The sequence below is a fragment of the Cervus canadensis genome, chromosome 2, assembly GCF_019320065.1.
Source record: "Cervus canadensis isolate Bull #8, Minnesota chromosome 2, ASM1932006v1, whole genome shotgun sequence".
Lineage (NCBI taxonomy): Eukaryota > Metazoa > Chordata > Mammalia > Artiodactyla > Cervidae > Cervus > Cervus canadensis.
The window spans coordinates 97,298,238-97,325,173 of NC_057387.1; the positions used below are offsets into that span (position 1 = coordinate 97,298,238).

At 57.1% G+C, this 26,936-nt stretch overlaps 2 protein-coding genes across 5 annotated transcripts in view; one reads left to right on the top strand and one right to left on the bottom strand.

Annotated features, from left to right (window-relative positions):
- The first annotated feature begins 347 nt into the window (after nucleotides 1-347).
- Nucleotides 348-3,203, top strand: HYI (hydroxypyruvate isomerase (putative)). Of its 3 annotated transcripts, XM_043461621.1 has the most exons (8): nucleotides 350-690; nucleotides 770-881; nucleotides 1,900-2,014; nucleotides 2,333-2,411; nucleotides 2,503-2,552; nucleotides 2,657-2,726; nucleotides 2,814-2,948; nucleotides 3,047-3,203. In XM_043461621.1, exons 1-8 carry the CDS (start codon nucleotides 492-494, stop codon nucleotides 3,118-3,120), a joined length of 834 nt encoding a protein of 277 aa, XP_043317556.1. In that variant the 5' UTR covers nucleotides 350-491; the 3' UTR covers nucleotides 3,121-3,203. The 3 variants fall into 3 exon arrangements, with proteins under 3 accessions (XP_043317555.1, XP_043317556.1, XP_043317554.1); XM_043461620.1 differs by having other exon boundaries at nucleotides 348-690; nucleotides 2,657-2,705; nucleotides 2,814-3,203; XM_043461619.1 differs by having other exon boundaries at nucleotides 2,814-3,203.
- Nucleotides 3,196-26,936, bottom strand: part of SZT2 (SZT2 subunit of KICSTOR complex) — a 52,311-nt gene continuing 28,570 nt past the window's right edge. The window contains exons 23-72 of one of the 2 annotated variants that reach the window (XM_043461617.1): nucleotides 26,767-26,861; nucleotides 26,401-26,524; nucleotides 26,145-26,309; nucleotides 25,850-26,054; nucleotides 25,458-25,573; nucleotides 25,103-25,349; nucleotides 24,149-24,290; nucleotides 23,923-24,015; nucleotides 23,698-23,776; nucleotides 23,302-23,595; nucleotides 22,997-23,138; nucleotides 22,728-22,823; nucleotides 22,577-22,640; nucleotides 22,160-22,345; nucleotides 21,665-21,832; nucleotides 21,490-21,577; nucleotides 21,320-21,391; nucleotides 20,941-21,142; nucleotides 20,019-20,118; nucleotides 19,172-19,301; nucleotides 17,223-17,375; nucleotides 17,019-17,121; nucleotides 16,828-16,933; nucleotides 16,631-16,742; nucleotides 15,964-16,082; nucleotides 15,692-15,856; nucleotides 15,347-15,431; nucleotides 15,048-15,212; nucleotides 14,792-14,959; nucleotides 14,171-14,304; nucleotides 13,597-13,763; nucleotides 13,386-13,483; nucleotides 13,164-13,296; nucleotides 12,934-13,064; nucleotides 12,701-12,801; nucleotides 12,451-12,627; nucleotides 11,996-12,263; nucleotides 11,813-11,892; nucleotides 11,603-11,728; nucleotides 11,300-11,499; nucleotides 9,897-9,987; nucleotides 9,589-9,669; nucleotides 9,432-9,506; nucleotides 6,995-7,208; nucleotides 6,500-6,653; nucleotides 6,238-6,360; nucleotides 5,728-6,133; nucleotides 5,498-5,614; nucleotides 4,190-4,258; nucleotides 3,196-4,028 (exon numbers count right to left, since the gene is read on the bottom strand). In XM_043461617.1, coding sequence (XP_043317552.1) covers nucleotides 3,885-4,028; nucleotides 4,190-4,258; nucleotides 5,498-5,614; nucleotides 5,728-6,133; nucleotides 6,238-6,360; nucleotides 6,500-6,653; nucleotides 6,995-7,208; nucleotides 9,432-9,506; nucleotides 9,589-9,669; nucleotides 9,897-9,987; nucleotides 11,300-11,499; nucleotides 11,603-11,728; nucleotides 11,813-11,892; nucleotides 11,996-12,263; nucleotides 12,451-12,627; nucleotides 12,701-12,801; nucleotides 12,934-13,064; nucleotides 13,164-13,296; nucleotides 13,386-13,483; nucleotides 13,597-13,763; nucleotides 14,171-14,304; nucleotides 14,792-14,959; nucleotides 15,048-15,212; nucleotides 15,347-15,431; nucleotides 15,692-15,856; nucleotides 15,964-16,082; nucleotides 16,631-16,742; nucleotides 16,828-16,933; nucleotides 17,019-17,121; nucleotides 17,223-17,375; nucleotides 19,172-19,301; nucleotides 20,019-20,118; nucleotides 20,941-21,142; nucleotides 21,320-21,391; nucleotides 21,490-21,577; nucleotides 21,665-21,832; nucleotides 22,160-22,345; nucleotides 22,577-22,640; nucleotides 22,728-22,823; nucleotides 22,997-23,138; nucleotides 23,302-23,595; nucleotides 23,698-23,776; nucleotides 23,923-24,015; nucleotides 24,149-24,290; nucleotides 25,103-25,349; nucleotides 25,458-25,573; nucleotides 25,850-26,054; nucleotides 26,145-26,309; nucleotides 26,401-26,524; nucleotides 26,767-26,861 — 7,073 coding nt within the window. In that variant the 3' untranslated portion in view covers nucleotides 3,196-3,884. Of the gene's footprint in view, nucleotides 4,029-4,189; nucleotides 4,259-5,497; nucleotides 5,615-5,727; nucleotides 6,134-6,237; nucleotides 6,361-6,499; nucleotides 6,769-6,994; nucleotides 7,209-9,431; nucleotides 9,507-9,588; nucleotides 9,670-9,896; nucleotides 9,988-11,299; nucleotides 11,500-11,602; nucleotides 11,729-11,812; nucleotides 11,893-11,995; nucleotides 12,264-12,450; nucleotides 12,628-12,700; nucleotides 12,802-12,933; nucleotides 13,065-13,163; nucleotides 13,297-13,385; nucleotides 13,484-13,596; nucleotides 13,764-14,170; nucleotides 14,305-14,791; nucleotides 14,960-15,047; nucleotides 15,213-15,346; nucleotides 15,432-15,691; nucleotides 15,857-15,963; nucleotides 16,083-16,630; nucleotides 16,743-16,827; nucleotides 16,934-17,018; nucleotides 17,122-17,222; nucleotides 17,376-19,171; nucleotides 19,302-20,018; nucleotides 20,119-20,940; nucleotides 21,143-21,319; nucleotides 21,392-21,489; nucleotides 21,578-21,664; nucleotides 21,833-22,159; nucleotides 22,346-22,576; nucleotides 22,641-22,727; nucleotides 22,824-22,996; nucleotides 23,139-23,301; nucleotides 23,596-23,697; nucleotides 23,777-23,922; nucleotides 24,016-24,148; nucleotides 24,291-25,102; nucleotides 25,350-25,457; nucleotides 25,574-25,849; nucleotides 26,055-26,144; nucleotides 26,310-26,400; nucleotides 26,525-26,766; nucleotides 26,862-26,936 lie in introns of those variants that run through there. The other variant, XR_006268177.1, reaches the window with a different exon arrangement.

The window sequence follows — 26,936 nt, forward strand, 5'->3', positions numbered from 1 at the left end:
TTAGTTTTTGCCCTGTACAGGAAAGTTAACGGGTGAGTGGTGCGGCACATGGCTTTCAGAAGTTCTTTAATGAACAGATACTCTGAATATAATGAAGGTAAACACCAAGCGTTTGTTAGCATCCACGTTCCTTCACCCTAACCGGGCCCGCGCCCCCTCCCCGAGCCTTCCTCTCCCGTCCGGAAAAGTGCACTTTCCTGGTAGGTCCGTGGCTCTTAACCACCCACGGGTCTCCCAGCCCGAGAGGGCCGACACCCAGCTCGCGGCGCCAGCGCGCCCCCACGCGGCCGGGCCGGGTTCCTTCACCACTTCCGAGTCCTCCACGCTCCGCCCCGCCCCGCCCCGCCCCGCCCCGCCCCCCAAGTGCGGCCCTCCGGCCTTTTCCCCGGCCCTGCACGCCCCTCGGGCCCTCTAGGCCCCCGCTAGACCCTGTCGGAGGTTGCAGGCTTCCAGCCGCGGAGACTCCGCCCCGCGCGCGCTCTCGGGTAGCCATGGCTCCACTCCGTTTCTCGGCCAACCTGTCGTGGTTGTTCCCGGAGCTCTCGGGCTTTCCCGCGCGGCTCCGGGCCGCGGGCAGTTCCGGCTTCGAAGCGGCCGAGATCGGCTGGCCGTATGCGGAGCCGCCGGAGGCGCTGGCGCGCGCGGCGCGGGAAGCCGGGCTACGGGTCGTGCTAATCAACACGCCCTCGGGTGCGCCGGGAGGGCCCGGGCCGGGACAGGGTGGGGCCGGGGGGAAGGAGCAGGGATCTGAGGCCCATTCTTTCCGCAGGAGACAGAGAGAAGGGGGAGAATGGGCTGGGGGCTGTTCCCGGGAGGCAGGCGGCCTTCCGAGAAGGCCTGGAGCAGGCGGTGCTGTACGCTAAGGCTCTGGGCTGTTCCAGGTAACCTCCCCTCTCCACTCCCCCGCCCCCATAATCCGCGAGAGAAGAGGCTCAGGGGTAGTCCCGTCTCTGCCTCTTCAGTCCTGGTCCCTTGTAAATCGCCTTTTGCATTTCATCTGTGTGTATGTCACTCAGTTTGCAACTCTTTCTTGCTCACCTCATGCTGGGAACTCAGTATGACCTGGGACATAACACAGTCAACAAAGCAGTGGTCCATTAAGAGGACTGGTCAGTTCAAGGAGACCTGGGAGCAGAGTGGGTACTAACTCGGTCTGGGATCAGAGAAAGCTTCTTAACAGGTAGTGATGTAGAACTGGGTTTCCGTGGTGGGTGCTTGCTTGACCAAAGGAGCATTCCAGGCAGGGATGTAGTAGCCTCACGCCCCCGGGGCTTGGTGTATTCCACAGAGTTTATGAGGCTGGAGGTGAAGCCTATCTGCTTTGGAGGTGGCTGAGAAAGATGAGGGGGGGAAGGGAGAAGGTGGGGGACTCGGAGTGGGGCTGATCAAGGTAAATGTCAAGTCCTGCACAGGGCAACCAGGCTGAGAAGGAACTGGCAACAAGCAGTTATGAGGCAGAGGGAAGTGTGTGTGTGCAGAAAACAGATGGGAAGAAGCTAAGAAACAGATGCAAGGAGGAGAGGCAAGCAGCATGGAATACCTGAGCATAAGGGTCAAAGTAATTTTTTAAAGGTGAGGCCTGAGGAGAAGGGCCATGGAAAAGGAGAATCTGGATGCACAGGAGGGGCTGAGTGAGGACCTGTGGTCTCTGAAGCAGGAGGATGGTGGGCCTTCAGAAGGAATCTGGGAAAGGTCGTGGTCTTAGGTGGACCTAAGTGTCTGAGGGCGCTGGGAGGCCTGAGCACCACAGCCAGGTGGTCCCGACTGGAGACCTGGAGAGATGGGAGGCTGGTGCAGTGGGAGGGCAGCTGAAAGAGAAGTGCCCAGGGAGCGTGGGAGTGAAGGCTTCTTCGCGGAGGATGGACTCCACAGCCCCCTCCAGCCCCATTTTCCCCACAGGATTCATCTGATGGCTGGCCGAGTGCCCAAGGGGGCTGACAGAGCCGTGGTCAGGGGTGAAATGGAGACAGTTTTCCTGGAGAACCTCAGGCATGCAGCTGAGGTTTTGGCTCAGGTGAGAAAGTGAAAGCGGCTTCCTAGATGTCACAGTGGTAAAAAATCCGCCTACCAATGCAGGAGACGTGGGTTTGATCCCTGGGTCAGGAAGGTCATCTGGAGGAGGAAATGGCAACCCACTCCAGTATTCTTGCCTGGGAAATCCCAGGACAGAGGAGGCTGGCGGGCTACAGTCCATGAGGTCTCAAAGTTGGACACGGCTGTGCATGCACACAACAGTGAAAACACATGCAGACACACATACTTCATGCATATATGTATGTGGAGGGGAAGCACAGTAGGAACAGCTCTACTCATGGATCTGGCCTGGTGCTAGGAGAACCTCGTGGGACTGCTGGAGCCCATAAACACCCGCATCACGGATCCCCGGTACTTCCTGGACACGCCCCAGCAGGGTAGGCCCCCAGCCCCCTGCCACCTCCTGTCCATTGATTCTCGAGCCCTCTTTGAGTCTTATGACCCCCGTGTCCCTGGTTTCTCTCCCAGCGGCAGCCATCTTACAGAAGGTGGGAAGACCCAACCTCCAGCTACAGATGGTAAGTGGGGGAGAGGGCGCGCTTCTCAGAGGGCCCGTGTTCTCCAAATCCAGGGACAGTGGTGCGGGCTGCAGGGTCTCTGACGGTGGGAATCTCTGCCCCAGGACTTATTCCACTGGCAGATCATGGACGGGAACCTGACGGGGAACGTGCGTGAGTTCCTGCCCATTGTTGGTGAGGCCCCTTTCTTGGCTTCTTCCTGGTCTGCCATGAGGTTTCCTCTGTCCTTCCACTCTTCCCACCCCCTACATCTACCCCCAGGGCACGTGCAGGTGGCACAGGTCCCAGGTCGGGGGGAACCCAACAGCCCCGGAGAGCTCAACTTCTCGTATCTGTTCCAACTGCTGGAAGATGAAGGCTACACAGGCTTTGTGGGCTGCGAGTACCAGCCTCGAGGTGAGGGTGGGCTGAGCCTGGCCCCTGGAGGGACAGTGTCGGACAGGGGCTGTCTTCCTCCTCATGGGCTGAGATGCCTCGCGCCCCGCTCCCATCAGGAGACACCGTAGAGGGCCTGAGTTGGCTGCGTTCGTACTGGGAGATGAGGGGCCGCCCACAGGCTGGCCAGTGAGGTCCTGCGCTCCAGCCACATGCCTCTGGGACGGTGAGCAGCACCACTGAGTCTCCTCTAATAAAGACAACCCGCTGAACGTTTCCACGTGTGTATGTTATTGGAGGGGGAGGGGGAGGACACACAGTGTCTAACTTTTAGTTTCTTTGGGTCGCTTCCCTCCTGCAGAGAAGAGCCATACAGCTCACGTTCAGGCCCTCCAGTCTGTGCCTGGTTGCTGTGTGCGTGCTCCTTCTGTACAGATAAACCAAGGGTACAACGGCCAAGGGACTTGCCCATGGTCACAGCTGCTTCAGAGGCAGAGCTGGGATTCGAACGGAGGTGTCTTATCTCAATGGCAGTTGTCTGGCAGTGATGTTCCAGCGGGAACTGATGACCAGAGGGCTCACGATGGGGGTGGGGGAGGTGGGTGTCGGACAGGATTCAGGCAGAGCAGCTCCAAGGGGTCTACCTGCCACCTGATATGAAGAATTCCCAACTCAGCCAGGTGAGCAGAAGAGGAGTCTCCTTCTGGAAGGGCCTGGGGACCTTAGAGGACACGGGCACCTCAGGAGGTGAGCGGACCCTCTGGAGCTCTGCGCTGCTCACTGGCAGCAAGTGTTTAGGGAGCGTAGCTCCTGCTACCAGGCCCCCAAGACACATTCACACGACCTCTGGCATCCCTCAGTGTCCAATCTTGCCCAGGGACCTGGAAGGGCTGGTCTAAGATTTCAAGTGGGCAACCTTCCAGAGCCATGATTCGAGGACATTCAGTGGCCTGTCCCTCAGAGGAGGCGGGTCCAGAGGGTGAAGCAGGCTGTGTTGATGACGGACTCCAGGTGGTGGTAGGTGGAGACCAGCTGGGCGGGAGGGCTCTCGCTGTCCTGGGGCTGCACAGGGAAGGGCTCTCGGAAAACCACCGTCAGAGACTAAGGAACACGGGGTGGGTGCAGTGGTGAGAGGCGGGCAGGCTGGGCCCAGGAAGCAGGGCTCCCCAACCTCAGCAGGCTCTGGGGTGGAGCATTTGGGGTACAGCCTCCCACTGGGGCTGACACAAAGCCCCTCAACAACCCCCCACCCCTGTTCTCACCGTCTTTCCCAAGTGGGAGTCCAGAAACACTAGCACAAAACAGTCCGTGAACTTCTGATTCAGCACAACCTAGAGCCAAAGACACAATGAGATGGACAGTGAGGCAGAGACTCTCCATGAGGGCATCCTGGAGGCGGGACCAGCCTGAGGAAGGCCGGCTTTCATCACCACCTGAGCCCGCCCGCGCTGCAACCTTGCTCCTCATCCTCACTGGCTCCCAGTCAGCCTGTCTGGCAACGTCAGGATGAGGGGGGTGGTCCTTGACCAGAAGGCCCTGCACAAGCGGGCATCACCATCTGAAGCCCAGCAAAATAGGGGGGGCTCTCTCCCTTCGTGTCTCTGGCCTCCCGGATGTCCGTCCCTGTAGCCCAGCTTTGTGATCTCTCCCCAAGCAGTTTCTTCCATGCCTGGGGCTTCAGTGACCACCTGTTCATGTAAGTGCTGCCTACACTCCTCTCCTGAGCTCCAGTCCCCAATAGCCGTAGACCTTCTAGACTGTGGTCCTGCAAGGTCCTCTTGGGCCTCAGACTCATCGCCCTTCCCCCAAACTCATTCCTGCTTCAGCATTCTTGCCACCCACAGAAGCACCGCCATCTGCTCACACTCGCCCACACTACTGCAGCCTTACCCTAACTAAGTAACCTCAGCTTCTGGGTGATGCTTTGTCTTCCCCGCAAGCACCATGTGGCAGGACCCCTCAGCATGGACCAAGCACTTTTTTTTCAGAAGTCTCTTGAACCTCACCCCTCCTAAACTGCTGCTCTCAACTGGGCCCATCCTTGAGTCTTTCCGTCCCTAGTGCCCACTGTGATAGCTCTCTTCTCTCCACTGCACTTCCCAGTAACCTATCAGCCTCCAATGTGCACTTGTGGAGATGGTGGAAAAACAGCTTCTGGGCCAGCAGGTTTGGGGTGGAGCCTTGAATCTGCACTTCAGCCAGCTCCCAGGTGGGGCTGATACTGCTGGTTTGAGGACCACACTGGTAAAAAAAAGTCTTGAAAGCCCAAGAAGTCCTTTCTGGGACTTGAACCTCCATGAACTAACCACTTAGAAGGTTCCAGAGCTTGGCCCTTGGGATCACTATCCAAGGTTTGGCCTTTGAGGGTCCTGAGAGCACAGCTCTTGGTTATTCTCAGTGAGGCACATGCTATGGCTTGGTGCTTGAAGAGTTTTCCTCCTGTCTACCTGTGTAGTCACTCCATCTCAACCTCCCTCCAGAGCCTATGTAGTCAGGCTGGGACTCATTGAGGGGGACCCTGTCATCCCTCTGATGAGGATTTCTTTCAGAGGAAGGTCAAGGAAACTTACCAGGTACTGAGTTCCCAAGTCTGGGCTCTGGAAATGGCGACAGCTCTGGGGAAAGCGGCTCAGGAGAACCTTGATCAGGCTCTGGTACCAGGAGACTGTCATAGACAGGAAGCAGTCCTGGGGGGAAGGTCCACAGGCATGGATCTGTTGTCCTGGAGCCACCTCTGAGACTCCTGCAACCTTTACCCTGGCTGCTGGTGGCATTCCGAGCACCCATCCCAGCCCCTTACCAGCTGCGGGTCAATGTCCCCAATGGATTTGGCATGGACTGCTTCTAGGAGCTCCTCCAGTTCGGCCAGGGCCAGGCGCCCCCCTAGCCTCAGCCGATCAGGTCCTGGTGGTTCCAGCAAGAAGAGGCGCTTCCAAAGGGTGTCCCGCCGGCAGTGCCCTCCAGCCAGCCGCACCAGCTGAGCCAGCCGTGCCCGTGCCGCACCCACCTCTGTAGCCAGTGGGGGGAAGAGGGGAGCTGGTCCGGGGGCCAGACCGGCCCCGGAGGCCTCCCCAGGGCTACTGGCTGAGCTCCCAGGGGCCTCTGGCTCAGGCGTCAGTCTGGGCGGCTTCCGGAGCCGGCGCATGTCCGCAGTGAGTCTGGGGAACAGCTCTCGTTGGCTGGTGAGCACCACGAAGAACTGCAGCCTAGGATGGGCAGGGGGCAGGAGTGTGACAGTTGGTAGGAGAGACAGGGCAAGGACGGGGGGCCACCGGGCAAGAGCTGCATTCGAGGCAGGGGGTCTGCTGACCGAAGAACGTGCCGCTCGGCCTCTCCCTGCTCCTCGAAGGGTGCAGCACAGTGACAGACAAGCAGAGACACGTCGAAGTCGTCCTGGTGACGAAGTCCCTCAGAGTCGAGGTAGGAGCCAGAGCTGAGCAGTGGGGGTCGGGGAGACGTCAAGCCAGGGGTTCCGATGAAGCCAGGCCCACCCTTCCGGCCTAGGAGAACACGGGTCCCCCTGCGGCAAGGATGGCCCTGGCTCCAGCTCCACCCGTCCCCTCCCACCTTACCTGTGCCATGTTGACACCAGGGCATACTCGTTGTGCTCCGGGCCTCCTGGCCGGGCCATCCGGAGTGGCTTCATATGGTAGGAGCTGGCATGGTCGGCCACGTAGTTGTATAGCTGGTGGGCAGCGATGAGTGGGGTGGGGAGCTCCAGGGTCCCTGAGGGGCGAGTTACGGGAGACACTGAGCCCCAGACACAGTGATCTGGTGGGCTGGAGGACAGCAGTCCTCGAGGCTCTGACTGACGAGCAGACTGAGTCTTTCTGGGGAGCTCCTGTGGGACATGGAGATGGGACAGAGCGGCTCAGGCTCTAAACTCAGGAAACAGACTGGGAGTTACTTAAGACAGAAGGTGAGGACAGGGTCCGGGTGACACAAGGCGACTGACAATACAGGAGAGGAGAGACAGAAACAAGGTCTGGCCCCCGGAAGTGGTCCCTTCGGGCCTGGCTTGCGGCCTGTTCTTCTCCGGGTTCGCTGGCTTGCCCTTGGGCACTGACCTTGGTAAATGTGGTTGCGGCCGAAGTGGGGCCCGTCAGGGTGGTGGGCCAGGAAGTGTCGCAGGAAGGTGGTCAGGTGGTAGCCGTGCCGCAGCACCAAGTGGGCGCCCAGCACGTGCTGATGCACGAGGCGCAGGTGGAAGTCGTAGCTGAACGAGTGCACGTGCATCAGATCCCGCACCCTGTCGCACTCCTCTGTGAACAGCATAGAGAGCTGGGGAGGTGGCGGGGGGACCAGGTCAGGGAACGACGGCAGGCTGCCCGGCGCACCCCCACCCCTCCCTCCTCCTGCCTGGGAAAACGCCGCTCACGGTTCACCCAGTCCTGTGGGTCCCTCTGCCAGAAACGCTTCTGTGAGAGGCCCTCTGCATTACATTCATCTGTGCTGTAACTTTTGACATGAAACTGACCATTTTGAGAGATGAACCTTTGAACTCTGTATCCCAGAGTCCACTCAAGTCCAGCACAGATTTACTCATGCAATAAATACTTGCTGAATGCCTACCAGGTGCCTACCTGGTACTGTTCTAGGTGCTGGGGATACACACCCTTGCTCTCAAGGAGCTTACAGTCTAGCAGTGGGGAGAGGATAATAAACATCAGAGTAAATGAATACACAGCACATTAGCAGATCGTTATGGAAAATCAAGTGATAAAGCAGATGCAGTTTTAAACACGGTGGGCTGGGTAGGCCAGGTGTGTAATTACTATTAGGTTTTCCTGGTCACTTCTCATCTCTCCAGTTTTATTTTCTCATCAAATTACTTGCTCTTCCCAAGTATATATCACATATTTTCTCTACACTTTTGTACCGGCCATTCTCTTTGCCTAAATGCTGCTCCCACTGACCCCCAAAGCTGACTAACTCCCACTCATTTGTAAAGCTTCATCTGGGATATCCTGTCAAGGCTAGCCCAGGGTGGGCCTTCTCTAGTTGATCTGTGAATGAATGAATGAATGAAGGAACAAACCACTGAAGGAGGAAGAAAGGAAGGCAGAGACATGGAGCTGGGCTTCTCTTGGAGGAAATCAGCATTACTGAGAGTGTATTAACAGTTGGATAAGTGAGGCTGGAATGGCAGAATCTACATGAGCATGGCCCTTGGTGGCACTGGCCAAAAAACTAGTAGGAAAGGAAATCAATGACTGTAAATGAGACAATTGCCTAGGAGTCAGAGTAGCTGCAGGACCCTGGGTAAGTCATGACCTCTCTGCTTCCGTTTCCCCATCCACTATGGAAATAAAGGAAAGGCCCTCATAAATTTGAAGCAGCGTGATAAACACTGCAGTCGCCAAGGATGAGCCTTAGACTGCAGCTCCAGTACTGCCACCAACTAGCTGTGTCCCAGGGGCATATCACTTAACCTCTGTGAACCTCAGTTTCCCCATCTGTTCAGCAGGAATAAAATTCTCCTGTTTGCTTAGGATGTATACTAAGCACTTACTAACTAATAGCAATAATAAAGCAACTTAGAAATCCAAGTAGGGATACAGATTAGATATGCAGGGGCAGAGAGAGACAAGCTGGATAGAGATCAGGGGTCAGGGAAGTCAGGACTTCAGGAAGCTCAAGAGAATAATGAAGTGGGTCCGTCCCGCCAATACTACAGCAAAGTGTGGAAGAGTACCTGCCCGTCCAATCTCCCTGCTGTGCCCTGGCCCAGGCAGGTTCCTACACTGAAGTCACCAAGCTTTCCTGGATCTCACTCTCCGGTGATGACTAGACCAGGCATCCACACCTGAGTCAGAGCCCACCACCTATGAGCTGGATCTGAAGCTGTCCGGATTTGGGAGGAGTGTATGCCGTCTGTCCTGGAGGGTGACAGCCTGTGCCCAGTCAGACCCTGATCTCTTAGAAACGCGAGGTACAAGGAAGGCAGAGACCCTTGCACGACAAGCCTGACAACCCAAAGGGGCCAAACTCACGCAAGGCTGGAGGGCTTCAGGTCCCTGACCACACTTGGTCCTGACTCATTCATTCATTCTGAGACCTCTTGAGTACTCAGCCCTCGTGGGGTACAGAGGCCCTGCCTTCAGGCAATCAGGGATAGAAATAAAAGTAAGTGTGGGGGTATACTGTATGGGTGGGGATTCTAGTCCACATTCTAAGTGTTAGTGACTATATGAACAGTGCCAGGCTGTCCCCAGCTCTAAGCCAGGACTGGCACTGGCCCACCCATGTGTCACATCACCCATTCAGCTCAAATGTCCTCACTGTCCAACCGTCTATGGTCAGTGCCAGAATGACTACAGGGCCAGACCGCCTTCTGCTGCACTGCCTTCTGCCCCAGTGCCATGCCTAAATACGGCACTGGACTACTGCAGTGTGACTGGTAGCTAAGCCAATCATGGCACTGGAATGACCCGGCCACCCACAGCAGCAGATCATTGCTGGGGCCACACTTAGACCCCACAGCCCTCTGTCCTCACCACTTACCTGAGAGTTGACAGCCTGCCCCATGGGGATTCGGGAACATTCCAGAGCAAACTGTTTAACACAGAAATAACAGCCCTGGAGAGAGGACGAAGACGAGGTCAGGAGGGCAAGAGACAGGAAGGCCTGGCTCTCCTCACTCGGTGCTCCGCCTGTTTACCTGAAAAGCCAGCTCCATGAGGATGATGCCCCCAGGCAGTGCCCGCTGCAGGTGGTATGTGGTGACTGAAGAGCCCGTGCTCTGCAGAAAGGAGAAAGACTGGGGTTTAGGGGCAAGGATGGGGGCTCACTGGGGAAGCAGGCCCCTGGGCCAGTGACTTTAATGGTGTCAGGCTGGGATCAATGACCTCAGTCATTATCCAGGGCCCCTGACTTTAGGCCTTGGGCAAATAATTCAGGCTCAGTGATGCTGGTGTCTGAGGCATTGCTGATTTCACTGCTGGGGAAGGCACATGATGAGGTGTTTACCTTGGGGCTCCCTTCAGCCTTGGTTTTCGGGCAGGAAAAGGACCCCCGTCCTTCTGTTCCAAGGATAGCCATAGCCCGAAGCCGACTGGTGCTGCAGAAAAGGAAGAGGGACAAGGGGGTGAGGCAGGCCTGTGGGGTGAAGGGTCCCTGCTATCAGACCCAGAACCGGTTCACATGGCATCACTGTGGAGGCGAGGAGACAGGCCCAGAGGAGGGAAGAACCTGCTTGGGTCCCATACTGGGTCAGTGGGAAGGCTGAGTGTGCAGTCCGGGGCTAGACTGCGGGGCGGGGCTCTCTCCACAGCATGTGCTGCTCTAAGGGGAGGTGGAGACAGGTCCCTCTCTTCCAGCAAGAGGATGAGGGTGGGGCCGCTGAGGCTGCTGTGACTAAAGGGAGACCCCTGTGGGATATGGCAGTACTTGCTTGTTGGGGGCAGCAGGGGAGGATGGGAGGGGAGTGGGTGATGTCCATCTTGAGACTTCACGGGGAAAGCTCAAGTGGACGCTTGATGCCCTGGTAAGGACGGTTCCTCTGAGAGGGAAAAGGGGTTCTCTTTTGAGCAGGAAAGGTTCAGTTTCAGTGATCTAAAGCCTATTGTTCTTCTCAACTCAGAGACAAAGGGGATAAAGAGAAGTACTGTGAATGAGGACAATATAGAAAGAGCCAATGAGACCCACTCATCATACTCAGGACTACAAACTGCTGGAACTGTTGCTGGGGGTGGGCGGGGGTCAAAACCTTCGGCAAGAAGAAATGTCCCAGTTAACCCTCAAGGAAATAGGGACCAAGCCTATTGATTGGAGAGATTTGAGAGGGAGGAAGACTTGATTTAAAATTTTCCTCTAGAAACATATATTTAACCTTAGTGTCTTTGGTTTTAAAAGGGAATTCTGACTTCTGGGAAGAACATAACTGAATGGGAAGGATGTGAACGCCAGAGAAATCCCTACTGCTGGGACCTGGCTGTGGAGGGCAATGAGCAGAGTGCCTCCTGGGGTCTGTCCCAGAGAAATGAGAGGGGAAACCGAATGAAACATCCTGGAGGTGCAGGCCTGTCCTCTTCCTAAGGTCTGGGAGAGAGTGGGAGGCCGGGGAGATGGAGAGCTGGTTACAGAAACACTAAGCAGGTGGGAAATGGCTTTCTGGGCCTAGGGGGCATCTTGAGTAAGAAAGCGTGACTTACATTTACTACTCTGAAAAGGCATCAAACTGAAAACAGAGAGGAGAGAGAAAACAAACTCACATATCTGGATATGTGAAATGAACCGTGTCACAGTGTGGGCCTGGTGAGCTGAATGTGCACATGGCCCTCATTACCCAAGCAGGACCCAAGGGGAAGGGAGTGTCAGGCCTCACCTGCCATGGAGGAGGAGAGGAGAGCAGGGAGACAAGAGGGGCTCACCTGCGGGCAGGCGAGGGGGGCCGCAGCGGCACCAGCACAAAGCCCATGCTCTGCAGATACTGCACGTACTGCTGCAGGAAGGCCAAGCTCAGCTCCTTCAACCAAGGCTCCTCCCGGGCACCCAGCGGAGGCCCATCTGAGGAGTCGCAGCTGGCGGGGGATTCTCGGCTTCCCGAGGCTGACTCAGGGCGATGGCGCCGCTGTTGGGGTGGAGGTTGAGAGAGACTCTACCCTCCGGCAGCCACCCTCTCAGGGGTTAAGAAACGGGGGTCCCCCAGAGAAATCCAGAGTCTGGAGCCTCACCTGTCCCTCCGGGGGCCCCGAGGTCTCTGGAGGCCCATGCAGCCAGGCTGCAGGGTCGAAGAGCAGGGCCGTTGCACAGTAATGCACCAGGCGGGACGACTGTTTCAGGGTCTCCAGCTCCCCGGCCTGGGGAAATGGACAGTGAGCACCTGGCCGGTGGCCAGGGCAGAGTCACGGGATGGTCCCGGAGGACGCGAGTGGGGCACTCACACTGATGGGCATGCTGGCTGGGGCGGAGCGCTGCTGCCACGTGACAAACAGGTTCTCCATCTTCATCTGGCGCTCCAGCTCTAGGAGTTGGAGGTTTTTAGTAGCAGACCCCAGGAGCAACCGCCCCTCTTCCTGCCAGACTCCTTAGCTGGCCCTGCCTGCCGCCCAGCCCAGCATGCTCACCTCTGCGCTCTGCCATCTTGATCTCCAGGAACTGTTGTCCATGGTAGGTGACGGGATCAGGCGGTCTGGGCACAGGGCCGAGGGAGGAGGTGGGGCGGGCAGCCGTGATATCCCTCAGGGCCTCATCGAAGGGGAATGTGTCCAGGGGAAGGGGGCCCCCGCCCCGCGAGGACCCACTCAGCCGGCCCTGCTCACGGCTCAGGGGGGGACTTGCACTCCGGATGAGGGTCTCTGCTTCCACGGTCGGCAGCAGGAATGGGTTTGGCTCCTGAGAGAGATGAAGCCTCACAAGGGGTCTGGGGCCCCTGCCCTCAGACCTCCTCTCCCACCCCGTGGCTGCCTCCCTGACTCGCCCTCCTATGACCCCTGCTCTCAGCCTGTCCCCTCTCCTGTTTCTGGACGGCAGCTTCCTTTAGCTGACCGCTCAGGAGAGGAGGGGCCCAGACGGCAGGCACCTTTTCGTCCCGCACTGGGAAGTCCAGCTGGCCGTAGTGGTGGAAGAGCCCCAGCTTCTGGCTGAGGAGGCAGAAGATGAGATGGGCGCGCGCGTTCTGCCACTGCACGAGGCGAACCAAAGCTCGGCCCAGGGCCGCCCCCAGGTCTGGAGCCCAGTTGTAGGTCAGCAGCTGGAGCTGGAAGTCAAGGCTCAGCGTCAGTGGGATCACAGAGCCCCTCCTACCACCCAGCCCCTGGCCCCATGCCTACCTTTTTGTCCACGACCTCCAGCAGCAGGAACCTCTGCCGGGGAGCATTTCGCCCCACGCTCCCATCACCTCCCGGCTCAAAGCGCTGCACAGCTTTGGCAGCTATGGGGTCAAGGGGCAAAATGAAGGTCTTGGGGCTGATCCCTCTCAATCCCTCACTGCCCCCCACAGGGTCAGAGGTTACAGGATCAGTCCCTCTGAGACCCCCACCCCCACTGCAGGCTGTGGCCTCACCCTGCTGGGTGGGTCTCCTCCACTGTGAGAAGTTCCTGCCCAGAAGCAGCAGGTGCCGTTCAGCTGCCGGGCGGGGCGGTGGGCCCAACTGTCCAAGGGAACAAGGACTGAAGAGCTCTGGCTCAGGAGTCCTAGTGGGAGAGAGGGATGGACAGAAAGCAGACCATCCATGGCCCCATCCCCTGGCCATCGCCTCTCCCACCTCAGCTTCCATGAGACCCCAAACTCACAAATGCTGCTCAAAGATGCGGACACTGGTGTCGCCAGCCATTGAGGTGACCAAAGTGGTGAACTCAGACAGGACGGATGGGAGGAGGAAGCGGGACACCATGTGAGTGGAGCTCCTGGACACCGAGGCGCATCCTGGATCCCGGGCACAGAGGTCATGGTGGGGCTCGGGGCTGGGGGCTGGGGACTGGGCCACAGGCTCGGGGGTGGGAGAGGGGTCTCACCGATCTGAACCATGAACTCCATCCAGCGCTGAGCGACACGAGCAAACACAGGCTGCAGGGTGCCCGCCTCGCCCTCTTCCAGCTGTGTGGTCCTCCGTCTGAAGACACAGCAGGAGAAACAGCCTCGCACCGACACACAAGACCTGTATGTTCACATGCACTCAACAGCCCCTGTGACTCCACAGCACACTTTCCATGATAACACACATACCTTTGTCTCTGGGCCCCAGACTCTGGGCCCGCTGCCCGCTCAGTCCCACCTGGAGTCCGAACGCTTTCCGTTTTGTGACGCCTCCGGCCCCGAGTGTCTTCTGGCCGATCCAGGACAATGTCGTCAGTTGTTTTGGGGGAACCCAAGTCCCCACATTCTGTTTTACTCTGGGGGCAATGCAGTAAATGAGGAGGGGCTACTGGGAAGGGGAATGTGGTGGAGGATGGAGGCATCCAAGAATAGTTATAAGAGCCCAGAAGAACTGGAGGCTGACCAAGCAGCCTTGAGCAGGCTACTCAACTTTCCAGATTCTCAGTGGCCTCACTAGTAACAGGCCTGCTGAAATCTTGCAGGCTGTGAGGATCTGACAAGGAAAGAGGAAATGAAAACACTTAAGCTGAGGCTATCTGTATATAAGTGAGAACATGCCACGCTCTGTACACTCCTGTCTAAGGGACAGAGTAGTTTCATATAACAGGAGCTCTGGGGCAGGGCCTCCAGGGAATAGAGAGGGCAGACAGGAGGCAGGCAAGAAGGCAGAGATCAACTTCACCACCTCCCTTTCTCCCATTACCAGCATGTCCCAGAAGCTACGCCGGCCAGCTTTGCTGGGGGGAGTCACAGGTTCGCCAGGGCCAGGGCTGGGGGGAAAGGTGCTGGCTCGGCCTGCAGGGCTCTTGGTATCCAGTGACCCACTCCTGAGACTTCCTGTGGGCACCAGGCATCACAGACTCCTATCACTGACCATCAACCCCCATTTCAGACAACCCAGCCAGCCCCAAGACTGGTAAGAGACAGACATGCCATTTACTTACTCTACCTGTTCCTGCAACCCAGCCAGCCCCAAGACTGGTAAGAAACAGACATGCATTTACATACTACACCTGTTCCTGAATGGCAGGGTGTGTGTGTGTGTGTGTGTGTAGGGAGTTCCTGGTTGTGTATGTGTGTGTGTGTGTGTGTGTGTGTGTGTGTGTGTAGGGAGTTCCTGGTCACATACCCCTAATCTGAGTGACCAATTGCACACATACATTTCTATCAAGTGTATCACCTTGCTGATGCAGAGAAGGTGATGGACAACTGCTGAATGTGTACTTTAGATGCAGCCTCTGCCATGTCTCCCCAGACTCTCCTGGCATCCTGACCTGGAATACCACCTCACCTGGACCTCTGGGGTTCTCCAGACTCCACGTACCTGTGGATGTATCCTCTGTACACAGCGGCGCTGGCAGCAGCCAGAGCTCCATGATGGCATCCGCCAGGGCCTGGCGAGCTGCTGTTCGGAGCTTCTCCTCCAGCTGCACAATGCTGATGTTCCCCTTTTCCCACACATCTAATCGAAGCCGTGGGGACCCGCTTGGAGCTGGAAGAAAGAATGGGGGCTACTTGAGTGTGTCCCTGGTTTCCACAGCATTAAATGAACACCCCCTTCTCTGACCAAGCTGCCCCACCTGAAGAACTGTCCGGCAGGACTGGGCAGCGAGTGACTTGAGTCAGCTGCTCGAACTCCTCCTCCTGCAGTGGGTCTGGGGGCCCCGGAGAAGAGGGGGGCCATGATGCCAGTGAGATGGGGGCTCCCTCCTCATCCACAAAAGCTAGAGTGATGCAGGCAACCCCTGGGTAGAAATCCAAAAGGAAAGCTCAGCTCTGGGACTTCCGGGCCCTGCCCTTCCCCACCCAATCCAGCTACAGGACAGGAACAGGCTTTCCCACACCCCATGGCGCCACGGGCCCAGGGGCTGCACTGTACCTTTGCCCCCAGTACCCTGTCCTCCAGGCTTGTTGTACAAGTAGATGTCCAAGTCGGGGAGGCCACCCTGTGGTGGGAGTGGATGCTGGGGAGAGAAGGGCCACCGAGCGCTAAGACCAGGCAAATGGACAAAAGCCATCAGGGAACGGGTGTCCACAGGAAGAGTGGGGAACAGGTACACACAAGAGCGAAGGAAGACACAGGTAGGTAATAAAGGCCGGGGAGGGGCTGGGGTGTTCAGAGATCCATGGGTGTACACAGGTACATGGGTCGGGGGGGGCATCTGTAGAAAACATCTAACTCAGCAAGCAGGCACGCAAGGGTGGACTGGGGGTGCAGCCTCACCTGGAAGTGGTTCCGGCTGTTGCTGTCCGTGTACTTGGGGGAGTGCAGGAAGATGAGCAGGTTCTGCCGCAGGTACCAGGCCAGGGCGGGAAGCCAGGGCCGGCAGGAGGGTGGCAGTGCCAGGTGCAGCACCTCTGAGGGCAGACTCCCTGGGGGCTGGATGAACTGCAGAGAGGGAAGGAAGGGGAGTCAGAGCTGAAGAAAGAGGTTCTGGCTGCGACTGTCCTGGCGGCTGCGGTGGAGTCACGCAGGGAGCCTGGGAGGGAGCTGACCTCCACGTCAGCTGGCGTCAGCTTGCAGTTCCGCACGAGCATGACTGTGATGACGTCTAGTGTGGCCTCATCCAGGCGCCGACGCAGAACCCGCACAAGCTCATCCGTGATCTCAGGACCTGGACACGGATACGGTGGGGAGGTGGAGACGCTGGCAGAAGATCCACCCACCCCATCTCATCCCTTAACGCAGACTCAAACAGGTTCCTGTGCACCAGAGGCAGCCAGCACCAAGTTCTAGTTCTGCCAAGCTACTCAACGTGTGACAGGCGAGTCTTACCTCTCAAAGCCTCAGTGCCTCCCTCAATACAGTGGGAATAATAATAGCATCTATCTCATATGTAACAGTCTTAGCTCAATGCTAGTATACATTTATTGAGCCATAAATAAATGAGCCAGTTGCCTACTGGATACCTTGGGCTCAATGTATCCCAAACCCGCCCCAGTATCTGGCCAGTGGGACTACCATCTATCCACATGGTTACCCAGTTTAGACATGTGGCTGCATTTTAGCCAGCTACAGGTCCTACCCTTCAACATCCCAGGAGCCTATCCTTTCCACCCAGCTCCTGCTCGAGGGAGGCCCGGAGCTAGTATAAGAAGAGAAGTCCCAGAGGACTGTGGAACCGCATCTGGTCACTCCCCTCCCCTGCCCCACAGCCCTCACCTGCCTGCCCCACGCCATGCACCAGCAGCTGGATATGTCTGTCCACTTGGCCCACAGGACGAGCAGCATCAGAACTGCGGCTGGATGCCATGTCCAGGGGAGAACGAGGACCCTGCAGGGCAATTGTGGTCAGGGCCTGGCTCCAGGGAGCAAAGTCTGCAGGAGTACGGGGGAATCAGGGAGTGGGGGATACATGCCGAGGCTTCCTCGGAACAGATGGGCTCCTGGCTTCGGGACAGAGCAAGGGACGGGGGCAGGGCGTCACTGTCCCACGGCCGCTCACTGCAGGACGTCTCCAGGAGCCTGGGAAAGAGTGGCATGGGAGGGCTTTGGACAACAGCTCCTCCGTTGCCCCAGGCTGTGGCCCAGCTTCCCAGGACCCACATACCGCAGATAGTACACAGCTTTTGTTGCTCGCTCCTGGTAAACAAACATGTTCTTCCGGTTCACAACAGAGAAGGCATTAAGCACAGAGCGTAGGGCCTGGATGGCTATAGGGGGAACCTGGGTTTAGGAAACTCTCCTCTCCAGATTCCCCCTCCAATTCCCAACCCCTCTACACTCCACCTGCCCTCCCATGCCAATCACATACCCCGAGAGACGCCCATGCTGGGTCCCATTTTGAGGCGTGAGTGGACTCGAATCACGGTTCCCCAGACAACGTCACAGGAGAAATGGCCAGGGACAAACTGCATTGTGGCGGCCAGGTACCCTCGGGGCCCACAGCTCTCGTCGGCAGCATAATCTGGGGGACAGGAGACAGTGGATCAGAAATGAGACACAGACCTCTGCCCTCAGACTTCTCACCTGTGAACTGGCCTACCTGTCCTCAACCCCCAACTCCTCTGGCTGATCGCTCTGCGGAGGGGGAAAGATGGTTGCTTTGGGTATTAAAATAAGCTCTTAGGAAGACAGGTCATAGCACAGAGGTTTTCAGAACTATCTTAGGAAGACATGGAGGAGGAGCTAAGAAGAGGTGTCAGGAAAGGCAAAGCATAATCCTGAGGATGCTGCCAGGACACTCTGAGTCTGTCAGAATACAATACAGAACACATCCTACTCATGTACTCATTGGGCAGTGCAATAATAATACAAACCCCATTAAAACAGAATGTGTGTGACTGCTTACATATCCCTATAGCAGAGTGAGGGGACACTATGCCCTTTGCTCTGGAGGACAGCTAGCCCAGAAAACCCGAAGGGTTGGGTGGCTCTTTGCAAGAGCCTGTGGCTACAGCCCGTGGCCTTGACTGACCCCTTTCTGGTTTCCAGGTTGATGAGGAAACTTCCAGTAAGTCAAGGTGGCAATTTGGTTTCCCAGAGAAGCTGCTCTAAGATGGGAGCAGTGTACAGGACACCCAGGGGGCTGCAGAGTCTGGAATGGAATGCTGGTTGCTAAGGGTTTCAGCAAAACCATATGGAAAGACTAAAATGAGGAAGGGCTGGATCTGGGCTCTGACTAGTCTCACACCCTGGGCTGCTGGGAGCCACTGTGAAGAAGTGCTTGGCGGTCGCAGCTCATATTCAATTTGCAGAAGATGTCTTCTAGACCCTGGGAAGTCCATCAGTTACAGGGATTCTGCTTTGATATGGAACATATCCCAGGACGTGCTGAGAGACGCGCTCTCCTGTAGCTGTTAGGAACGTTTGTCTACAGACTTGCCGAGCATGTTAAAGATAAGGAGTGATCTGACGTTACTTTTAGAACTGAGGGAGAATGGCAAAGGAATGGCACAATCTGGCTTTTTTCTGTGAGCTGGGGTGAGAGGTCATGAGAAATACGAGAAGGGCGCAGAAGTGTGGAGATTTTGATTACCATCTCAAGTAGATGATCGTGTGTTTCCTGTGACCAGACATCTCAGAAACCCCAAAGGTTTCTATGCCTGCCTGTCTGGAGGGACAGCCAATCAGAGGGCAAATCCTACTGGCCCTCAGGCTCCACCCCTCCGGTGTTCTCGCCTGTGAGCTGGCCTACTTGTCCACCATCCCCTGCCCCTTTCCTCGGCCTCGGCTATCACCCTGCAGGGGAGAGACGGTCATTTCAGAAAACAAGGCAGGGCCAGGCAGAGCATGCCCTTAGGAAGACAGGTCACAGCAGCGCCTGTTCTGTGTCCCTTCTCTCCTGTACTCTTCAACAGCTCCCCCTCTGCTGGCTCTTTCCCATGCAACAGAAACATGCTCAAGTCTCTACCTTATTTTAAATTCCTGCCTTGCCTCCCACCTTCCTTTAGTTTCTGCTGGATCTATTTGCTTCTCCCTTCACTGCCAGGTGACTTGAAAGAGGAGTGACTCCCGGCTCCTCCAGCCTAATATCCTTTCATGTTTCCACTTCCTCTGGTTTCCTACTCCTGTCTCCACTGAAAGCACTTTCACTAAAGTCACTGATGACCCGGTGGCAGCCAAACCCGGTGATCGTTTTCTGTCCTCTTCTCCTTGTTCTCACTGTGTTACCTGGCACCGAGGACCAAGTAATGGCGAGTTATTTGGTCCACCCCCAGCTTCAGCAGTCTTCGGTAAGGAAGGCTCCTGAGTGGGACTCACCATCGCTGGGCAGTGGTACTCGCTGACGGGAGTGGAAGGGGGTCTCGCTACGCCACAGATCTTCTTCGCTCTCAGCCACCAGAAGAGAGTTGCACACATGACTGTCGTGCAGGTCCTGAAGAAGCAGCCGCTGAGAGAAGAAGGAACCAGCTCTTGGGGAACTGAAATATTCCCGCATACACTGCTGGTGGTGGAGAGGGGTGATCAAAGGCTAGAGAGAATGCCCATTATCATTGGGGGGTTGGAGGTCAAAAAGAGCATCAGTAATTACTGGGAGCTCAGAGATGGTGTCTGACAGTCACTGGGCTCCAGGCGCTGAGTGCTGAAGCCAGTGAGGAACATCTGTCTCTCCTCTTTGCCAGAATCTATTTACTGCCCTTCAGATCTCAGCTTAAAAATCTCTTCTTCCCAGCTTTCCCTGACACTGCAGATGGTCAGATCCCTGTTAAGTGCTCTCACAGTCTCTGCTTTTCCTCTATAGAAGCCTTCACAATTGCAGCGGAAATAATTTGTGTGTTTTAGTTGTTTCATATCCATCTCTCCCCACTTGACATAAGCTTCCCTCTGTCTTAATTCATTATCTCATCCCTAATGCTAGCTGAGTGCAATGAGAGGGAGCATCTCACAGTCACTGGAAGGGAATGAGAGAGTAACCCACTCCGGGGGTGGGTTGGGAGAGCTCCTCAGGTTGTAAGGACACTGCGGAGTAATAGCATCCCAGTAACTAAGGGTCAAAGAAAACGTCCAAGTTGGATCAACAGCCTCTGAAAGTCAAGTTCCTGGAAACTTCTTCGTCATCTGGGCTGCATCCCATGCCTGGAGAGGCCTGCCCCCGGCTGCCCCTTACCTGGTTGACCTCCCTGCAGATCTCCCCAACTCGCCTCACCAGGAGCTGCTGCAGGTGGCGACACTCGGTGCCTGGCCCCCCATCCTCCCGAATCAGGCTCCTGGGGAGGATGCATCAAACACAGAATTGCAGTGGGGAGGGAGAGAGGGGAGGGTGTCATGGGAGGAGGGACCAAGAGGAACCATGGAAAGGAAGGAGGACTGGACAAGGGGAAGTAAACATGAAGGGAACTAGGAAACATGGAATTCTCAACAGCAATTCTGGAAGCCTGGGCTGCAGGCTTGCCTCACCAGCCTCCATGTAGGTACCACCTGACGTTTCCATCATGCAGTTCACCTCTTTATCCTCCGATCTTCTTTGTCAGAATGGTGGTCCTCCCTTCTCTTAACATGCCCACCCCCATGATTAGAGCAGCACTGAACAAGATGCCTAAGTATGGTGCTGCTGCTTACTAACCGGGACCTTGAGCAAGTGTAATATAACCTATGTGTGCTGGAGTTTCTTCATTCGGACCACAAGGATAATAATACTTCACAGGTATGTTACAGATCAAATGAGTGATCCATGTAACAAACATAGCACAGTGCCTGCCACAGAGCAAGTACTTGTTAAATATTACCTATTATCCCTTATTTTTATATACCCATAGCTCCTGGGCTGCTGTGTACTACAGATTCTCTTAAGGTTTGGCTAGGAGCCAAAATCCTCATCAGCTTTTCAACTCCATTAGAAGAGCGGAGTGACATGCTTTGTTACAACATGTGGGAAGTGGTCAGGAGCCCCCAGCCTCAGAGCACAAGTCAGATCCCTACCCAAAACCTCAGTCCCAAGTCTAGCCTTCTAACAACACTGAAGAAGGGAGTTGTGGGACCAGGGAAACGCTAACATCGGAGTCAGGGTGCAGGGCCCAGCTTCTCCTTACCTCGCATGTGCATACACTTCCACACGGTCCTGCAGCACCCGGACGATGAGCCAGAAGTCAGGCAGGCAGGGTCCAGGGAGGCCTATGAGGGAAGGCTGTGGAGGTGCCGGCCCAGGAGGGGTCCGCAACGTGAAGGGGGGCTTCTCACCTGGGGTCTCACTGGGACCCTCACTGTCTGAGCCACTGCTGCCACCATCATAACCTGTGTCAAACATGCTCAAGTTCAACCTTACCCTGAGGCTCACGTGAGCCCCAAGTGCATCAGCTTGGTGGGCCCCTCTGGGTTAGTCCCTACTGATGGACCTGCCCAGACCTTTCACTATGCGGCCCTGAGTCCACTTCCCATCAGCTTGGTCTTCCCTGCTCCGCCCCAACTTACCTAGGTGGTCCGAGTCCACACTGCCCTGACTGGACATGAGACTGAGTCCCCGGCTGGGCCCAGGCTGGCTCCCTGGGAAGAGAAGGGAAGGCCTGGAGCCTCTCTGGATCCTGCTGAGGATGCTTTCTGAACATGGGTGCAGGGCCAGGGAGATGCGAGTCATCTCTTACCTCCCTGGGGCAGGTTGGGCAGACTGATGAGCAGGGGGCTCTGAGGATCCTCTGGGGAGCCAGGGGCTTGGGGGCTGGTTGTCAGGGCCTGAGGGTCAGGAGGGCAAGCTGGAGCACAGCCCCATACTTCCACCACCACCCGCTCCTTTCACAGGTCCGCCCAGGCAAGACTCACCTCCCCTTCGAGGCCTTCAGCCTTGTCCTCCTGGCTGTGCCAAGCCCAGGCCGGGGAAGGGGGCTCCCCATGGGACCCACCTGGCTGTTGGCCCACTGCCACAAAGAAGAAGCCACTGTCAGGGTCCTCAAGAAGAACATGACCAGGGAGGTGGAGGTGGCGGAACTCCTAGGGAGCAGGAGCCAAGGCCAGAGGTTAGGCGGGAGCAGCCCTCCTTACTGGTGGGCCTCATACTTCCTCATCAGACCCCTCACAAGTAGCCGGTGAAGCACACACTAGCATCCCCGCTGGGAGTTATGAGAAGGCTCAGGGGCTTGCCCAAGGCTCACCAGGCCCAGGGGCAAGGGTGAGCTGGGCCGCCAGGCACGGGGTCAGGGGCAGACCACAAGGTGAGGAGGTGGGCTCCAACCGAGAGAGGGCCTTCCGGTTCTGTCTGTGGAGCCTGGGGAAGGACAGGCCCCAGGGTGACCAGGGAGCGCCTCGAGGGCAGCATACCTCCTTAAACTGTGTGAGAGAACGCTCTGGCCCAAACACAAAACTCAGCGGCAGCGTTTGGCGCAGGCAGGTGGAGCGTCCGGGGGAGCTGTGGATGTGGGCGGCTGCGCGGTGCAGGGCTGGGCTCTGGGGGATGCCCCCTCTTCGCAGTGCCCCCACCATCTCATCCTCCAGCAGCCAGCGGATCTACGGTCGGAGAGCAATGCAGGGAGTGGTGAGGGACACCCCCCACGCCGACTGGGGCATCACCACCCTCCTCAGTCAGAAGACACCAGGAGAGACTCTGCCTCACAGACTGGGAGAGGCCTCCCTGAACCCCAGAATAAAGGGGGTGTCTTACGTCACCATCTGATGGAAAGGGTGTCAGTTACAGTGCTGAGGAGAGGTTACTTAGGCTGGGGGAGGGAAGGCCCTCACCTCACTCATGGTGGTCTCAACAGCCAGTCTGTGGGGTGTGGCCAAATTAGACAGTCCTGGGTGCCTAATTGGAAGAAAGGTTTACTTACTGGTTTCCAGAGGACAAAACCAATAGGGAGCAAGGAAGCCTAGGAGGGAGGTAAGGAAGTACCTGTCTTCCCCTGGAGGCGGCAGTGGAGGCCCCAGCCCATCATCGGATGGCTGCCCTGGGGACCGTGGGAAGGACGCACTGCTTTCAGATGTTGACCTGAGCAGGACAGGAGCAAAGGTCAAAGGTCAGCACCTATCATCCTCCCAAGGCCTCAGCAATCCTTTCTTGGAATCCTTAAGGCACCCTTAGTCCCCAGGCGTCTCTAAATTCCTTAATGGCTCCCCTACTCTAACGAGGCCCCAGATCCCCCGCCAAACTTGCTGCCACACCGGTGGTGCTGAGGATCTGAGGTCGGGGGGAGCTCCACTTCCAGGGGCAAGGTCAGCACAAAGACGTCCAGAGTGACACTGAGGTCCCGCAGAAGAACTCGGCCTCCGATGGGGGGGCCCTCCAGGCTAGAAAGCACCTGGCCTGGGAGAGGGGGGAGGTCAGGGGTCACTGGAGCCCCGGGACAAGCACAGATTCCAAGCGTCTGGGGCTAAAGAGTTACACGCAGAGGGCCTCCCCCACCCCCAGACAGGCATGCAGGCTGGACCAGGCCCTGTGGCCCTTCCCTGGGGACCTCTAGACTCACCCAGGCAGGTGGGCAGGCTGCACACAGGCACTGAGCTGTGCTGGCCACGCAGCCGCACGGAGCACGTGAGGTGCAGGAAGAGTGGCGGCAGGTCATGCGCCAGGCTCTCGGGCCCCGTGGGGGAGTCGCCCCCCAGGATACTGAAGGAGTCTTCATCGGGGTTCACGGTGTCTGCGTCTGACAGTGAGGTGGAGTCCAGCCCAGCAGGCCCCAGTTCCGGTTCACGGCTCTCGCGGTACTCCACCTCCAGCTCCGGGTCACTCTCGGTGACCACGCAGCAGGCAGATGCGTCTCCTGGAGGCACATGTCATGTGGTCAACAGGAGAGGCTGGCAGCAGAGGCCCTGGATCTTGGCTGGAAGCAGCCTTTACCCCCCCTACTCACTGGCCTATGTACCTTCCTCTCCCATGAGCTCAGCCTCTGAAAACTCCAAGTCACTGACTTTTCTGTCGACCATGTCCCGGGGTCCCTCATCCTGGGCAAGAGAAAGAGGCAGCTTGACCTGAGGTGGGGCCTCAGGGGACCAAGGATCATGGATCAGGAGGATCTGGGTGGGCCAAGCAGGGTTTCAGGGGCTACAGGCTGTGGGGAGGGAGGGAGGTAAGGGAGATAGTCGCTCACCTCACGCCTGCTGGATGGAGGGCAATAGAAGAAGTAGTGGGGATTGGAGGGCACCGTGTGGAAATGGAGACTGCTGATCTCCAGAAACTTCTCCTGTTTGGGGTTAGAAGGCTACAATGTCAGCTGCTATTTGGCTGAACATTGCCCCTACCCTAGAACAGGCACCTACACACCCCCAACCATGAGGGACCACTGCCCAGCCAGGACTCTGTCTCTCTATCCTCACCTGTATGAGGCTGTGAAGGGCATCATGGGCCTCTCCTCTGAGCTGACAGACATCTGTTAGAGAGATCTCCAGGCCCGGGTCTGGATGGCCAGGGACACGGCTGCTCTGAAACTCAGGCTCGCTTAGGTCCTCGGTCTCTATGCTGAGTGGGGTTGGGGGTAGTAAGTGTTAGGAACCATCATGTCCTAGAGGAGCCTGCTTCCCAAGTGGGAGCAGCACACAACAGCCTCTGCCTCTTGGAAGGGTACTGAGCACAGGACATCGGCAGGAAGAGGCCAGGAGAACCCACCCACCCATCTCCACTCTAACCTCTATATTTCTTAGTGGCTGGACATTTCTGTGCAACAGAGGAATGAGTAAGGCTGACTCCTGGTTTTCTGACTTGGACCAGTGGGTGGAGGGAGATATCATTCATCGTGGAAGAGAGACCCAGGTGGAGAAGCAAGGTTTGGTGGGAAGAAAGTGCACTCATCTGGGGGGCATGAAAGGTGGGGGATGCAGACCTCCAGAGAGGAAACCGGGCATCACCAGTGTACTCGTCCCTCCGCTCCTTCCACTTCCCCAGTGCTGACCCCTGCAGACACCAGACACACAGCTGTCTGGCTGCCTGCCTCTCTCACTCAAGTTTCTGTCTCTGTGAGACTCAGCAGTTTAGCGGATTTATCACTACTATCTGGATGTCCTCGGAACAAGCTTCTACTTTCACTGATGGCCCCTGGCAACTCCTCACCACTAACCTAGCTCAACACTCCACACCAAAACAGGAAAGCTGGGAGAACCAGGAGAGCAAGACGGGGAGACTGCTGCCCATGTTGAATGGGAGACAGAAGCCTGGGCAGAAGGTGGGAAACCAGTGACCAAGTATGGCTGGTCGCCTCCCCAAGGCAAGAGGCCCTGGGCTATAGGGGCTTCATCTGCGTGCCCCCTTATACATCATTCAGGAACCATCCCAACCTGGACTCAGAAGCCAGGACAGCTCGTTCCCGAGGCTCGGGGCCCTCCTCCATGCTGCTGCTGAACAGCCCTGGGCTGAGAGGACCAGGGCTTGGGGGTGCATGAGGCAAACCCCGAGTGTGGCCACACAGTGCGAGCAGAAAAGGGGTGATGTCTATTTCCTGCAGTAGCTCCTCACAGGCATCCACTGCTATTAGCAGGTCCTGCGAGGTCACGCTCTGTGCTTGCTGCAAGCTCCGGAACAGCCCTGGGGGAAGCGGAAGGGGCCACATGGTCAAGCTCTGTGAGGACCTCTCCAGTCCCCATGTCTATCATCTGCAAAGTGGGCTCCTCCTTGCCATGGCGTCACACTCACCGCGGACGTAGCATCGCTGTGCGTGCTCCTGTAGCAAGGCACAGTGGTTGGCTGCCTCTTTGTGCCTGGGCTCCATCCAGGCTGAGGAGAGGGAAGGCTGGTCAAGGAACTGAGTCCTAGGAATGGAAGGAAAGAGGGCTTGGCCAGCTCCCCTCAGTGGCAGCCCACACTCAACCATCCCCCACCTTCCAGTGGATTGTCCCTAGGTCCCTACCAAATGCAGTGATGGCCCAGAGACTTCAACTGATGTGCTGAAGGAAGTCCAGCACTGAGCAGGCAGGACGTGGCTAAAAAGCTGAGATCCCGCCACTCATCATCAACTTGTGTATCTGTCCCCTTGAGCCATGGCTGGGGGCCAGGAAAAGACCTCGGTCAACACAGAGGGCACTCACCGGAAGACGAGATCTCGGGGTGCCTGAGGGGGCTGCACACCAACCATCTGCTCCCTCAGTGCTTCCAGAGAACAGCTATAGATGTAGACAGGACACCGGGTCCGGGGCCCATCTGCACCCTCTGTCTGTGAAGCCTGGCGCCCAGGGTAAGCTGGTAGGTCCTGACGGAAGGGTGGGCTCAGCTCTCCTGGATTCTGGGCACTGTCTGTGGGCAAGAGGTGGTCCATGGCATCCAGCCCTCTGTCTGTTCCCATTCCTGCTGCTGCTTAACTGACTTAAGAGTCAGCAGACTTACCACTGGCTGGTGTGACACTGAGGATGGGGACCTGGGACTTTGTCACTGTGACCCCAGTTACTGCCAGATCTTTCAGGCTGGGGGCCCCATTCCAATCCCCAAGCTTAGTTCTCGTCTCCTCTTGAGAGGGTCCCTCCAGGCCATATGAAGCCAGATGTAGGACATCTGCAGAGGAAAAGCGAGACATAACTCAGAGCTGCCTGGCAGGCCAGTGAGGGAGCTGAGGGGATGAGTAAGAGGGGTCAATAGTCAGTACCTGAGAAGGTCGCGGGGAGGAAAGTCAGGAAAACATGCTGGGGGGTCACAAGCCTTGCATAGCAGCGCCACTGAGGGGGCTGGGCAGAGCTGACAGGCCCGAGAGTTTCAGGAGGGCCTGGACTCTGTACAAGGAAAACAAAATCAGAGCCGTCTTAAGGGACCACCCAATGCCCATTCCCTTCCTCTGCCTGAGACTCCATGTTCAGGGACAGCTTGCAAGACTGGCGACCAAGAGGGATGATGGCGCCCTGTCAGTGGTGGGTGGCACTGAGCATCCCCAGACTTAGAAAGAGGGGGGAAGAACATGTGGGGATGGCAGGAGGTCACCATGATGAAAGGCCCGAGAGGATGCACCAGTGCTGACCGGGGTGGCAAGACCGGGGTCTCCGATGGCCTGGGCGCTGCTGCCTGCTTGATCCTTTAGGATCCCAGGGTCCCCCTCTGCTGGCCCCTCTGGACCTACAACGAAGGTAGAGGTGGATGGGAAAGAGCAGGGCTCTGAGGTGCAGGAAAGGGGTGGCCAGAACCCAGACG